The sequence below is a fragment of the Crassostrea angulata genome, chromosome 1, assembly GCF_025612915.1.
Source record: "Crassostrea angulata isolate pt1a10 chromosome 1, ASM2561291v2, whole genome shotgun sequence".
Classification (NCBI taxonomy): domain Eukaryota; kingdom Metazoa; phylum Mollusca; class Bivalvia; order Ostreida; family Ostreidae; genus Magallana; species Magallana angulata.
In genome coordinates, this window is record NC_069111.1 from 31443889 (window position 1) to 31456904 (window position 13016).

The 13016-nt window shown below is 30.6% G+C and overlaps 1 protein-coding gene across 1 annotated transcript; it reads right to left on the reverse strand.

Annotated features, from left to right (window-relative positions):
* Positions 1-9519: 9519 nt before the first annotated feature.
* Positions 9520-12356, reverse strand: LOC128158804 (epithelial membrane protein 2-like). The gene is made up of 4 exons (XM_052821766.1): positions 12202-12356; positions 11304-11504; positions 9941-10084; positions 9520-9834 (listed from the first exon to the last, which is right to left on the reverse strand). The coding sequence occupies exons 2-4, from the start codon at positions 11494-11496 to the stop codon at positions 9671-9673; spliced, it is 501 nt and encodes a 166-aa protein (XP_052677726.1). The 5' UTR covers positions 11497-11504; positions 12202-12356; the 3' UTR covers positions 9520-9670.
* Positions 12357-13016: the final 660 nt, after the last annotated feature.

A 13016-nucleotide genomic window follows, 5' to 3' on the forward strand; every position in this document is an offset into this window, starting at 1 on the left:
ATAACTCATTTAAATCTAGAATACAGAAAAAGAATGGAACACCCACTTAATTTCAATTATGTAACTTTTATGATAAATCAGTTGTCGAAGTATGTTAGAATTTGTCAGAGATGTGATTTCCATTATGTCTTCCACGTATATACTCATTAACCGCAATAAAAAAATCCTATTGGCTGCTGTACAACTAACAAGACAATCGGACGATGCATAGTGAATAAAGTGCATGGTTATATCCGGTAATTGTAAAGGCATGGATTTGTGGTATTCTAACGAACTCGCCTATAATTTACTAGTATTTTACATAATTTATACATGTATGTATGTGAGAAGAGTGAATCACTGCGTATTTTATGGTTCAATTGGATCGGATAGAGATAATGAAAGAATCAAGTATGAAAATTTAGAACTATTTCTTTATTCAACTGCATTTAAGTTCTGGATAATGTTTTAGAATTTAGTTCTTTGAGATTTTCGACAATGTACGAATATATAGATATATATCTGACAAAGGATTGTTTCGTAAAGTATGATACGGTGATATATACTGAAATATATATACGTCAAAACACTATTTTTTTTTGACGATCATATTATCGCCAACACACGATCACAGATACGTGTTCGAAAGTCATGGCAAGTAGATCTTCCGTAATTGCTTTTACGAGTATGCATTTTATAATGTTTTTTATCTGTCTGTCGTGATGCATTAAAGCTGCTTGGTCCGATTTTATATCAAATTTTGTGTACGCTTTTAAACGATTGTTAAGCTACAAATGTGTTTAATAAAAGACATTGCAGTGGTTTTCCCGGTCAATTGAACCATACTTCAATAAAAAAAAAATGGCGTACAACATTTGGTTACAAAACAAACTTGACATAAAATCTAGGGAACAGCGTTTTTCGCAATTGCCCCCCCCCCCCCCCCCCGACGTCGAGGTGGGTATGACTATATGACGACTTTGACATCGCTATGAATGAAAGTCATAATGTTTTGGCAAATAAAAATAAACCTGTGTATATTTTGTTCACAAATATTTCTGAAGTTTGTTTTGTTTACAATCGTGGCGTGATATGTGGTTTGAATATTAATAAACCCAGTTACTCAGGGGTTGAAACAAAACGGGTTCCTCTTCCAAGCATGTCCATGATGCAGTTGGTTTGGGTTTTTTTCTTTTGGATTTTTATTTTGTGTTCCCATAAAGACATTATTTTATCTTATTTTCTATGTTATCGTTTATTTACTTTTTATACACAAAGATCAAAGAGACCAATTCTGTAGGTGTAAATAGTTTAAAGTCTATAACTTGTGTAAAGAAAGTTATTTGATACTTTAAAGCAGCAAACAAATCGAACCAAACAGCTTTTTGAATTATATATTTAGTCTGCCCAGTTAGGCGAAATATGGATTTAGTTGAAAGAAAGAAAACTTATGAGATACGTATCAAAAGTGGAACTGTGCAAGAGCTAGTTTGTTATTGACTCTCTGATATTTACTGCATCATGTTGGAAGTTTTACATGTGTCTCATATGAAAGCGATGTCTTGAGTTTAATTTACAAATCACTTGAAATTGAACCATTACATCAAATCTTTCTGTAATGTTTTTGGGATCAGATAAAATGTATGCTTATTTAAAAATAACGGAGAATTGGGTCAATGTTCTATTATTTTATATAATAAAATTAAAAAAATGAAATACTGGTGTTAATACCGAAAAGTGAATCCAAGGAAGCGTATAAACTACAAAAGCAACACTCTTTATCTTTAACAATATATGATATACACCAACACAAGTATTATGCGAAGTTTCAAGAAAATAGACCGTCTAGTTCTTTAAAGGGACCATCCTAAAATAGTGGTCGTTTACGATAGGAATAAAAAGTAATTTTGATTTTCGCACTTCGAAGCAGATTATAAAAATACCAAGATAGGGATCTTCCTCAAAAGAGTCTATAACGTGTCATAAATTAAAATTTTTCTACCTGATATGTAAGAAAAATATTTACTTTTTCCATTTGATTTTTAACAGAGGTCATCTCAAAATCAAAGTACTTCAAATATCGCTATTATAATATATTTGGAGTGTTACAAATGTGGAGTGGTACAATATCATAGCGTCATAATGGTAACGCTCACCTGCTTGTACCAAACAACGGAAAGATCGTTAAAAAATATTATTTTCTTTAAAAGTATTCGAATATTTTTTCCTGTGTTTTGTTTGTTTTGTTCGATTTCATGAATGGTATCGCGCAATTTCTTTTGAAAGATACAAGTGTATGAATGCACTGTATTTCACTAGATTGCGCAAAAAATATGCGCAATGAAAACTAATGGCCTTTATAATCTTTGTATGAATACCAATGAAGTAAGGCAGAAAATTTATCAACTTCTACCACAACATGGGGAGGTATGTCAAAAATAAATTACATCACTTTGGTTGGGGATAATATTCGATAAAACAGCAATTCATCAACTCTGTAAAATTTTTAAAATGAGTATGAAAATAGAATATGCATCTAACTATTAAATAGACAGGCAAAATCATCAAGGCACCAAACAAGTTAAATAACCTTCAATACTAAATAAACCTCAGGTACATGTTATACCGGTATGCACTTTATATTTGTAAAAACATACTAAAGTACATATAAACAAGGGTTGGGTCGGGCGGGTATTTTAAAGAATTTTAAAATTCTAAAACAAAGTGCTTAATTACCAACTGGTATGATCAGATAACTCGGCTACGTTATCTACAGAATTAGACATATGTCAGGGTGATTGTTGAGGGCTTTTGCGAATATTAAGAGACAAGCAAAAACGCCCTAATCTCCCTAATATTATCATTTTGTTTTGCCCTTTTGTTCCGCAATAAAGGAATATCACGCTGATCTGATATACACATTATTGTATTTATTTGATCCCTGTCGAGGTCATCATTTTATAATAGCACAACAAATAATTGTTTTACGACTTCGTGTATTTTCAAAATTACACTCTTGATGTGTGTTAAAAATAAAAATAGTTCAATACCAGTTATATAGAAAGACCGGTGGACTATAAAACTAATCCCCCCCCCCTCCAAAAAAAAAAAACCATGTATGTCATTATTAGCCACCGGGGCGACCAATCTTTTGTGGTTATGCACATGGGTAGATGACACGTTATTTTTCTTGTCTCATGGCATATCTTTTTTTTATTGAGAACAATTTAAAAGTCATGAATGTAAAATCTCAAATTTGTTGAATGTCAAATAATAAAAATGATGTTTGAAAACATATCTTTTTGTTCTTAATTGCTGTAAGTGAATAATATGATATTTTAGGTCTTTTTTTTTTAATTTTTTACAATTAATGCCCCCCCCCCCCCCCCCAGGAGAGGAAGGAGTGTATAAAACATACATGTAAAAGCAACTCGTTAAGAATAATTTATGAATTTTCAATTTACCACAGAAAAAGACAAGTCAGTGGATATTCTAAGCATGTTCAGTAATGTACGTTGATGGGTGATATCCTATTAGGGTAAGCGGATATAACATGTTTTAGTTGAATGAAAAAGATAGAAAAAGTCGCTTATTTTCGATTTTAATTGACCGCCATACCTTTTGGCTGAAAGTTTTTTTTGAAATGAAGATATCTTCCTCCGGTCGTAGAGTTTTCCCAAGTCAGATATTTTCTAAATAGGGGAAATTGGAGATTGGAGATTTTAGCGTTTTTCAATTCTTTTTTTTTTTTCTTTGTTGTCAACCGTTCCTTTTCTTCATTGTTAAAATTTTCAATTAAGATATTTTCTTGATATAACAATATTTGTTGTCTAAAAGTCCGATGCAAATATATATTTTAATGTGTGTCTTGTAAATAAAACAAACATCGATCAACTCAAAGTCAGTTATTCAAAATCACAATAAAGATTTTGAATGCGAAAGTGTTACATGCCTTGTAAGCTAAAACAATGTTTAATTATAGATGATCGCATCCACAAACACTAAGGCAACTGCACGAAAGATTCTTGTATGTTTAGACAATGTGAGTATACATAATGAAGAGATGACCAATCAATAAAATATATCTTTATCGTAAATCGACATATTTTGACGTTGCGACGTAGTTTTCCTTAATTGTACTACATGTACCTTCTTCGAACAGTTCTGTTCATTTTAGAGATTTCTCATCAAGTCAGGTTTATAGGAAAATCAAAGTAGAAAAAAAATTATCTCATCGGATATAAGATTGTTCGGCCGTCCAAATTTAAAAAAAATATATATTATACTTTTATAAAACTTCTATTTATTATCCTTTCAAGCCATAGTTGAAGATTTCTAAGATTACAGCCTAATAAATATATAAGTCCTAAAATCGGCGAATCTGATATTTCGTACCACATTAATCGAAGAAGAAAAACGAACAATACTGTACTCTTGGTTTGCTGACTACATTTTTATTAATGAATGATAATAAAACTATAATCAGTTTGATATATTGATTCTGATATGTTAAATTGTGAAAGAGTTATTCTTAAACATTCAGAGTATTTGAATCTCAGTTAGTACTGATCTGTTGCTATGGGTATTGCACTAAGCTAACTGTTTTAAACTTTAAAATGATTAACCGATAATAGGTAGGAAGTCTGAGTTGCACAAATTTTAAAAAAAAAATAATAGATCTTGCTTTTTTAAAGTGGAGAAAAATAAGTTTTTGTTACAATTGAACTGTGTAGGTAACTGACATGCGATTAAATAACAGTTTGAGACCCATTACAAAGGATTATATGACGATAAGATATACTTAATTGAAAATTTGAATTATACTTACAAATGTTTATTTGGTACAGATTTCCACGTGCTTGTCTTTCGTGTTTAAAATTTGAAAATGATGAAAAAAATTATGTAGGAAAAAACGAGTAAACTGTAGCTTTTACATTTCAATCTTGCGCAATTTTTCAAGCACTTTCCAAAATCATTGACTGCAGGCTCTAAATAATGCATATATATTAAAAATTTATACTTTCTTGACATATAAAAATAATTATTGCGTGAAATATCCTGTCCCTACAAAGCGTGGTTGGGTGTTTAGTCGGTTAAGGTAGCAAGGGGCAGTTCGGATAAAAGTATCCATCAATATTTTTGTAAAGTTGAGAGTTGCTGTAGTTGAAGTGTTATATGAGCGTTGCTAAAATTCATAAAATGATTTTTAATGATTATCATTCAATAGAGGGATATCGATGTCTCTTGTTGAAATTGGTATGCAATATATAGGCCACCAATGTTAAGTACGTTAGAATCACAAGTAAAACGCAAAACTTGCGGCATATATATAAATATGTATTCCTCAAGTCCCCTCTTCTACTAGATATAAACTATTCTTATGTACCTGGATCACTTTTTAAAAAATCTCGATTGACTATTAATACTAATCTGACTATATTTATGTTTAAAATTATTCAACATAATTGTTCTTTTTGTTAATTTTGATTTATATTGGATATATTAATATATTTCTATTTTTTATGTGATTGTTTTGGAATCTACATATAAAATTACGTTTCAACCTTCTGGAGTATAAATTTCTGAAGAAAAACGCTTAATCCTACAAACGTGCAGACAGACATTATAGGTAATTGTTTTGTTTCATATCAATTAACTTACAAAACTCATAAAACATATATATTTTTTGAAATTGATAAATAAATTGCGAATTTTGGCCAATTTTTTCATTTATTGATCTTTGACCCTTTAATTATTTTAAATTTTGACCATATAAATTTCTACGACCGGGTGAAAAATATTACTTAATATTATATCTTCCAGAAAAAGAACAGATTAGCCGTAAGGTAGAGTTGTACACTAAAATCAAATTGTTTATGATACTATAACTCCACTATACGTTTTAAGGATACCAGCTAGAATTACCAACTGGCAACACAGTCGATCAAAATTATTTCATCGACTATTGCGCTTTACCTCCCTTTGCCCAATGAGTCACTGGCAGCCATGTGATTTCAATATAAATTGTTATTAAAAATTGGAATACCTTAACAGTAATCAGTGACAATTAATCTATTTTCCTTCCTTAAAATACATTACATAGTGTATTTGTTACTTTCTAATTTGATCGTGTATTTTCGTTTTCAGAGAGAGAGAGAGAGACAGAGAGAGAGACAGAGAGAGAGACAGAGAGAGAGAGACAGAGAGACAGAGAGAGACACAGAAAGAGAGAGGGAGAGAGACAGACAGACAGGCAGACAGACAGAGGGTGGTAACTGGTAAAGAATATTCAATGAAAGACTAAACAAGGGCTGAAATCTAGGCACTCAAAATTCTTTTATTTTTTAACGTTTGTATTGTCCATTAAGGGGAATGTGCGACAATCTGGTACATTTGAAGACATAAACAAAACATTTCTATAACTTGCTTGTTTCCACCCGAAACTGACCAAAACTTGTTGCAAAAACATAATGAGCTAGCAATAAATACACATATATGATAATTTACATGTTGTTCTGAATGCAAATCATGCATACAAAAACAGAACACTGCCTTTTTGGAAAAAAGAGCAGTTATAGAACTTCACAGTTGTAGACTTATTTGAGGATTTAAAAATCTTAAATTATACAAAGGTATACAAAGGTGTCCTCTCTACAACCATTTATTGAGAAAAGGTTGAATCTTGCACATTAAAGTTGATAGGTATCCAAAAAGTATACATATATTTTTGAATGAAAATTTAACTTCATTGTACCTCAAGAGACACAGAGAAATATATCTCCTGAAAAATTGATTGTTTTGTAGACCAATTAGACCAATTTTTAGAATAGGGTACCCTGTTTTGAAACAAAGTTACAACTTATATTGGCAAGCTTGGGCATTTTTTCAACAAAGACAGGTAGTTGTAGAGTGGATACCAATGACTTTTCATTTTTATTTGTATTTTTTAAACTTTGAATTTAAGTCTGTAGCTGCGCAGTTCTTAGTTATTCAAAATGCATTGTTCTGTTCTTGAAAGCATTATTTATTTGCAAACAAAGCTACATGCAGAACCTCATATTCATTGCTTTAAAATCTGTTTGACAACGGTTTTTTTGTCCGTTTTGGGCAGAAAGTAACCAGTTCAAGAATGTTCTACAAGATGGCCACACATCTCCATTATGACAAAATTCTCCTCTATATCACCTGGGCCATGTAACATAAAGGATACTTCTTAAGCGTTACAAAGTACTTGAATAGGACCTAGGTACATTACAGACTTAAATCCGTAACTAGAAGGGTGCTTAGCTAGAACAATTTACCCAAACCTTAGGCGACCGGTAGAGGTGACTCTAGTTTATTTTAAGTTCTGTTTACAAACCTTTAGAAGTATTAATGTTAATTAATGCTATTCAACACTTGAATACAGGATATTAATCACATAATTTTTACAAAATTACTATCTTTATATTCACCAATGTCAAAAGTGTAATTTAATTGGTGTATAAACAATAGTCATAATATGCTGTAACATTTTCAATGGAGCATAAATAGATTGAAAACACATAATGGTCAGTTTCAAAGAAGTTTCTTTGTATGTAAGCTCGCGAAACATGAGAAATTAAAAAGAAGACGTTTAAAGACAAAAAAGCCCCTCAGTGATTTTAAAGACGGCAATTGCGTTGTTTCAAGATATCGACTTAATGAAGAAATTATACTCACAATATGAGTGTATTGGTGATGTCAGATGTAGAACCAAAGATTCATTACTATAATCAAGTTCTAACGGCATCGCGATATTGGCAGTCTTCCAGAACGACTAAACTAGGGAATATTCCTCAAAACAAAGAAGTACCATCAATAGACTTAACATCCAGACTGAGATATATCGTTTTGAGCTTTTTAAAAATGTAAAAATTTCAATGTGGCATTAGTGTGTGTGTGTGTGTGTGTATATATATATATATATATATATATATATATATATATATATATATATATATATATATATATATATATATATATATATATATATATTACACACTAATGCCACCTTGAATTTTGTGTCTGTACATAAACTTCTATCCCCATCTAATGTAAAAGATATCAAGCGCAAAATATTAAGTAAACCCAAGATAATTATTTTGATTAATTACCAACACATTCAAATTTGATACTATAATAAGAAATAAACAACTCGTTCTTACTTTTTAACATAAGCATGACTTATCTAAAACATTGCCAAGTTTGCTTTCTGTTACGATATAAGACATACTTAAGTTTGACTTATGTAGGTCTTAAGATTGCCTAAGTCCTACTTAACACATAAGCATGTTTAGCATGCTTTATGTTACGAGCCCCTGGAGATCGTAAAATAAATGGTACTTTCAAGTCTAAGACAGTCCCTTTGTATGACTTCTTAGACTTAAATCCGTAACTAGATGATCGCTTAGCTAAGACAATTTACCCAAAATTTATGTGCCCGGCAGAACTGACTTAAGTCTGTCCGAAGTATTTTTGACACACATTTAAATCTTTCATCGGTAAAGCTTTGCAATACAGCATTTGCATACATTGTATTACAACATAAATTGCATCAAATTAATATCTACACATAAACGTGGCCTTTGTTTTCTGGGGTTTTTTTCCATTTCCATTGTAAATTTTTCATTTTCATTTTATATTTTTTCCATTTGCATTGTTTAATTTTCCATTTGCATTATATGAATTTTATTTGTGTTTTATATTTTTTCATGTGTATTGTACAAACTCTTTTTGTATTGTACAAACTCTTTTTGTATTGTAAAATTTCTATTTGTGTTGTTAAATATTTCATTTTTATGTTAACTAATTCATTTGTATTGTATAATTTTCATTTGTATTGTATCTTAAGGTTTGTTTATTTTGGTTGGTTAGAAGAATTTCATTGGTTTAATATTATTCAGCCCAGCCAATTCATTTCGATGAATCATTATGTCATGTATATTTGTTGATGTTTCTAGTCATTTAAGCAGTAAATGCTCTCTTTGGTGATCCATGCGGGATATGAAGGTGGCGACATTGCAGTGATTTATCTAATTTTTTTCTGCAATGATCGCTATCTTTACAACCCACATGAATCATCAAAGAAAGCATTTCATTTTTTATATGTTAATTTACATCTTTCTTATCTTTCTTTTAACAAATTAATAAATGGATTGTAAAAAGTAAGTTAAATTAACTAAATTACTGTTAATGAACATCAGTACGTTATCCAAAAGAAACAGCCAAATCGTCTCTTTTGGGAATTTGATTCTGATATCATCATTTCGTGCAGTCAGTGATTTTTCAATGGTTGCTGTAGGTTTTGACCAATCGATAAATTGGGCGTGTCGATATCAGCCCTGTTAGATTCTATAGAGGTATGAATTAACTAAAGATTCCGTAAGAGAGAAAGGTAATCATACTCGGTAGATGTAAATCAATATATGTTTACAAATGACCGTTACACACACTGATTATTAGTATCATTATTCTATACGTTAGTTTAGCAAAAAACAGCTGCAAAAAACAGAATTGGTTTTTCTATTTATTGTTAAAATTTTTGTGAATATTAATAAAAGTTTTCAAGTTTACTAACATTTTCTCGGAAGAAATTAACAAAGGCTTTCTAAACACTGGATATTTTAGTTATTTCTAATCTTAAATACACTTCCTTGAAGGTTTTTGAAATTCATTCTTTCATCATTCCGAATATCATCACGCCCCCTGCTGCAAAGGCCGTTATCATTGCAATGATACTGAAGGCAAATGCAAAATGATAGTCGAAATCAAAATTATCGTAAAGATCATTCGTTTTCGCTGCGTAGACTGCAACTGTTATCAAAATGAAGATCCCTGCAATGTAGATAGAAAAAGGTTTCAATGCAGTGATTTTAGATCACACTACATATTTCTCGAGTTTTATTCGTTTTTAAAATTTCAAATCCTGTTTTTTTTTTACCTCCAGCAAATGATGTTCCTATACCGGCGAACAGGACAGGCTTATTGTCTTTCATGACGAATAGTTTCAGAATTGTCATGACAACAGCGACAAGCAACACAAGAAACCCCAGAATGCTCATAGCTTGTACAGCCTCTAACCAGTCTACAATAATGTAAAAAAAATTGAATCATATAATCGGTTTTTTATCTTTCAAAAAAAACATCCTATCAATATAACGAAACATTAATTTGTCCTGTGTTTTTGGGTGTTATTAAGAAAACATTTGCATTTAGCTGATTCGCACTTTAGCAAAATGTAAATTTTCGTCATATGTGACCTATTTTACTTGCTGTATTTGAATTGATCCATAAACAAGATAAAAAATAGAATGTTAAAAGCAATACTCTTATGTTGTTTTAAAACCTTTATAGTTTGAATTTTTGAAGGAACATTATATTGAATATCGATTGAATATCAGTCACGAATGAATATTTTATAAAGTATAAATACCAAACAAGTTAGTCTACATCAAACATGTACCTACACATCTTTTTTTTTTATTTATAAAAGTTCATCCTTCTTGAAAGATCCTTTCTCTTTGTGATGTCTATCCTATTGGAAATATCTCAGTTATAATACATTTATTTTGCAGAACACTTTAGTCAGAGATCCTCGGTACTTAATAAGTGTACAATTTTATTTTCCATCAGTAAGTACTGAATTTGAAAAGAATAGTGATTCAAATTCAAAATTTTCTGTACATATAAAAGTTCATGGTTTTCTTACCTAGACTTACAAGGCATCTAAAACAGAAACTTAATTTATATAAACCATAAGAATTACATAAGACGTGTTTGTTATGACATATTTCATAGTAAAATGTCAGCGTGCTTGACTAAACGGTAGGGGGGGGGGTATGGTTAAGTAAAGGCCATTAATTTTGTAATTCATATATTGGAAGTGTTTTCCATTGGGATATGGTTAAGTAAAAGCCATTTATAATTTATATATTGATGTCTTTTATTTTGAACCGTCTCCGACAGTTTCATTTTGCCTTGGTGAACTTAAAACGATATGATCTGAATTATGGCAGTAATTCTTTTTGAAGCATTGCATTTGAATTTCTCTAGAAAAGAACGATGCTCGATTATTATTGACTCGTAAAAAGTGTCAATTATCAATTGTCAAGACGACAATGTGTGTTCATGCTTTTTTACTAGAAGGTTTAAACTAGGTATAGGGGCTTATTTTAGAGCAGTGCTCTGTTTGTATGTCAGAATTGGGTATCTTCAAAATGTGTACAAACGGCAAGGCTCTATGACCTGAAATAAACAACTACAACTTTATCTCTGCTATTTTGTCATATTATTAAAGTTTATACCTTTCACCTCGTCAAAATCTCTACAATCTGTCGTCTCTTGTAATTCTGTACAAGTCTTCCATAAACCGGAGTACACCTTGGCAGGTCCACTTTCCAAGTAGACCCAATATGGGCTTGCCAGACCGATGATTTGGAAAACCAATGCACATATAGTCAGCACGAGTGCCACTATCAACATCATAGGGGCGTCCATGGCTTAACCTGGTGGTCAATATGAAATACGTTTTTGGTTAATCTGGCTGATGCAACTTGGACATACAGAATTTTTTAAATTGTCTAAAAGTTATACGATAATCAATAATCAAAAGAGAAATTATGTAATAATCTAAATAATCAATATGCAGATTGAATTATTACGTGGAGAGTGTACCAATGCAAGGCATGTAAACATATCAATTTTTTAAAGATATTAAATTTTGACCCGATCCAATTTTTTCACAGTTAAATAACGTTTGTATAATAACAAAGTTTTTAAAAAATTAAGAAAGTGCTAGATTTCAGGTTAAAACTGGTAAACATTAGTTGTAAGCTGTCCTCTGACTCTGCTTTATCGGTCGATGCAAGCTGCAGCTAGCTACATGACTGTGCCTTTTCTACGTATTCCATTTTCCCTTATTTATCCAAAAAGAAACTATATCCTTCTAACAATATTCGTTTTAGCTAAAAGCTATAAACTTCTGAGTTGAAATAAAATTGATCAAAAACATTTTATGTAAGACTGTATTTCATAGACAGGGATATGGTCAATTTGTAAATCAAAGTTTTAATTATTAATTATAATTTGTCGAATAAAATTAAAATTTATGATAACTGAACAAGGTAGGATGTAGACTATATCAATTTACACCAAAATACAGTCATGTATATACAATAAAACATATAAACATTTTGGATTTACCTTTTGGCGTGCCTGTTTCCACTCTAAAGCAAGATTTTTTTCCACGCAGACGAACAACGTTTATAGTACATGTATTTTGATCGCTATAGGAACAGTCAAAATATTTTGAACCAGCATAATGATGTTTCGACTTCTTAAACGAAAGAAATTTATTGAAGTATTACTATTGTGCTTGAATTTTGATAAATGATGCACATAATTTGCATTAAACAGCTTCGAAACATTTTTAAATTCCCGATCACTACCAATGATAATAATATAGCATACTTTGTACCCACAAATACGCAAAAAAAAAAAAAAAAAAAACTGCTATAAAAGTATTCCGTCGCCAAGTTATTTTCAATAATTCATCCATTGAAATCACGGTAGGTTGGTTTCCGATCGAGGCATTCAGATTGCAAAGATTACCTTTAACGCACATCATACATTTGATTTATCTTAAAACCACACTTCATAAAAAAACCTTATTGATGAATTTAGCAACAAAACGGTGTTAATACATGTTTGTTCTAAAGTATCATCTGATATTGATGCTATTTTTTAAACATCAAAACCTATTTATTTAAAGAAATTTTATAAAGCATTTGATTTTACTTTACGTAATTTTTATAAATGTTTAAACGAAATAGCTTGTGATATATGAATAAGGTAACATTAGAGTACAACGAATCTACTAGACGATATTTATTTCTTAAAAGGTATTTTAATTAACATTGTGATTTCTAACTCTACGTTCTTTCGGTTTTGCTAGAAAGAACACTTTGAAAAAATATGGAATGTGTTGCATCTCATACTCTCTTTCACGATTATAAAAT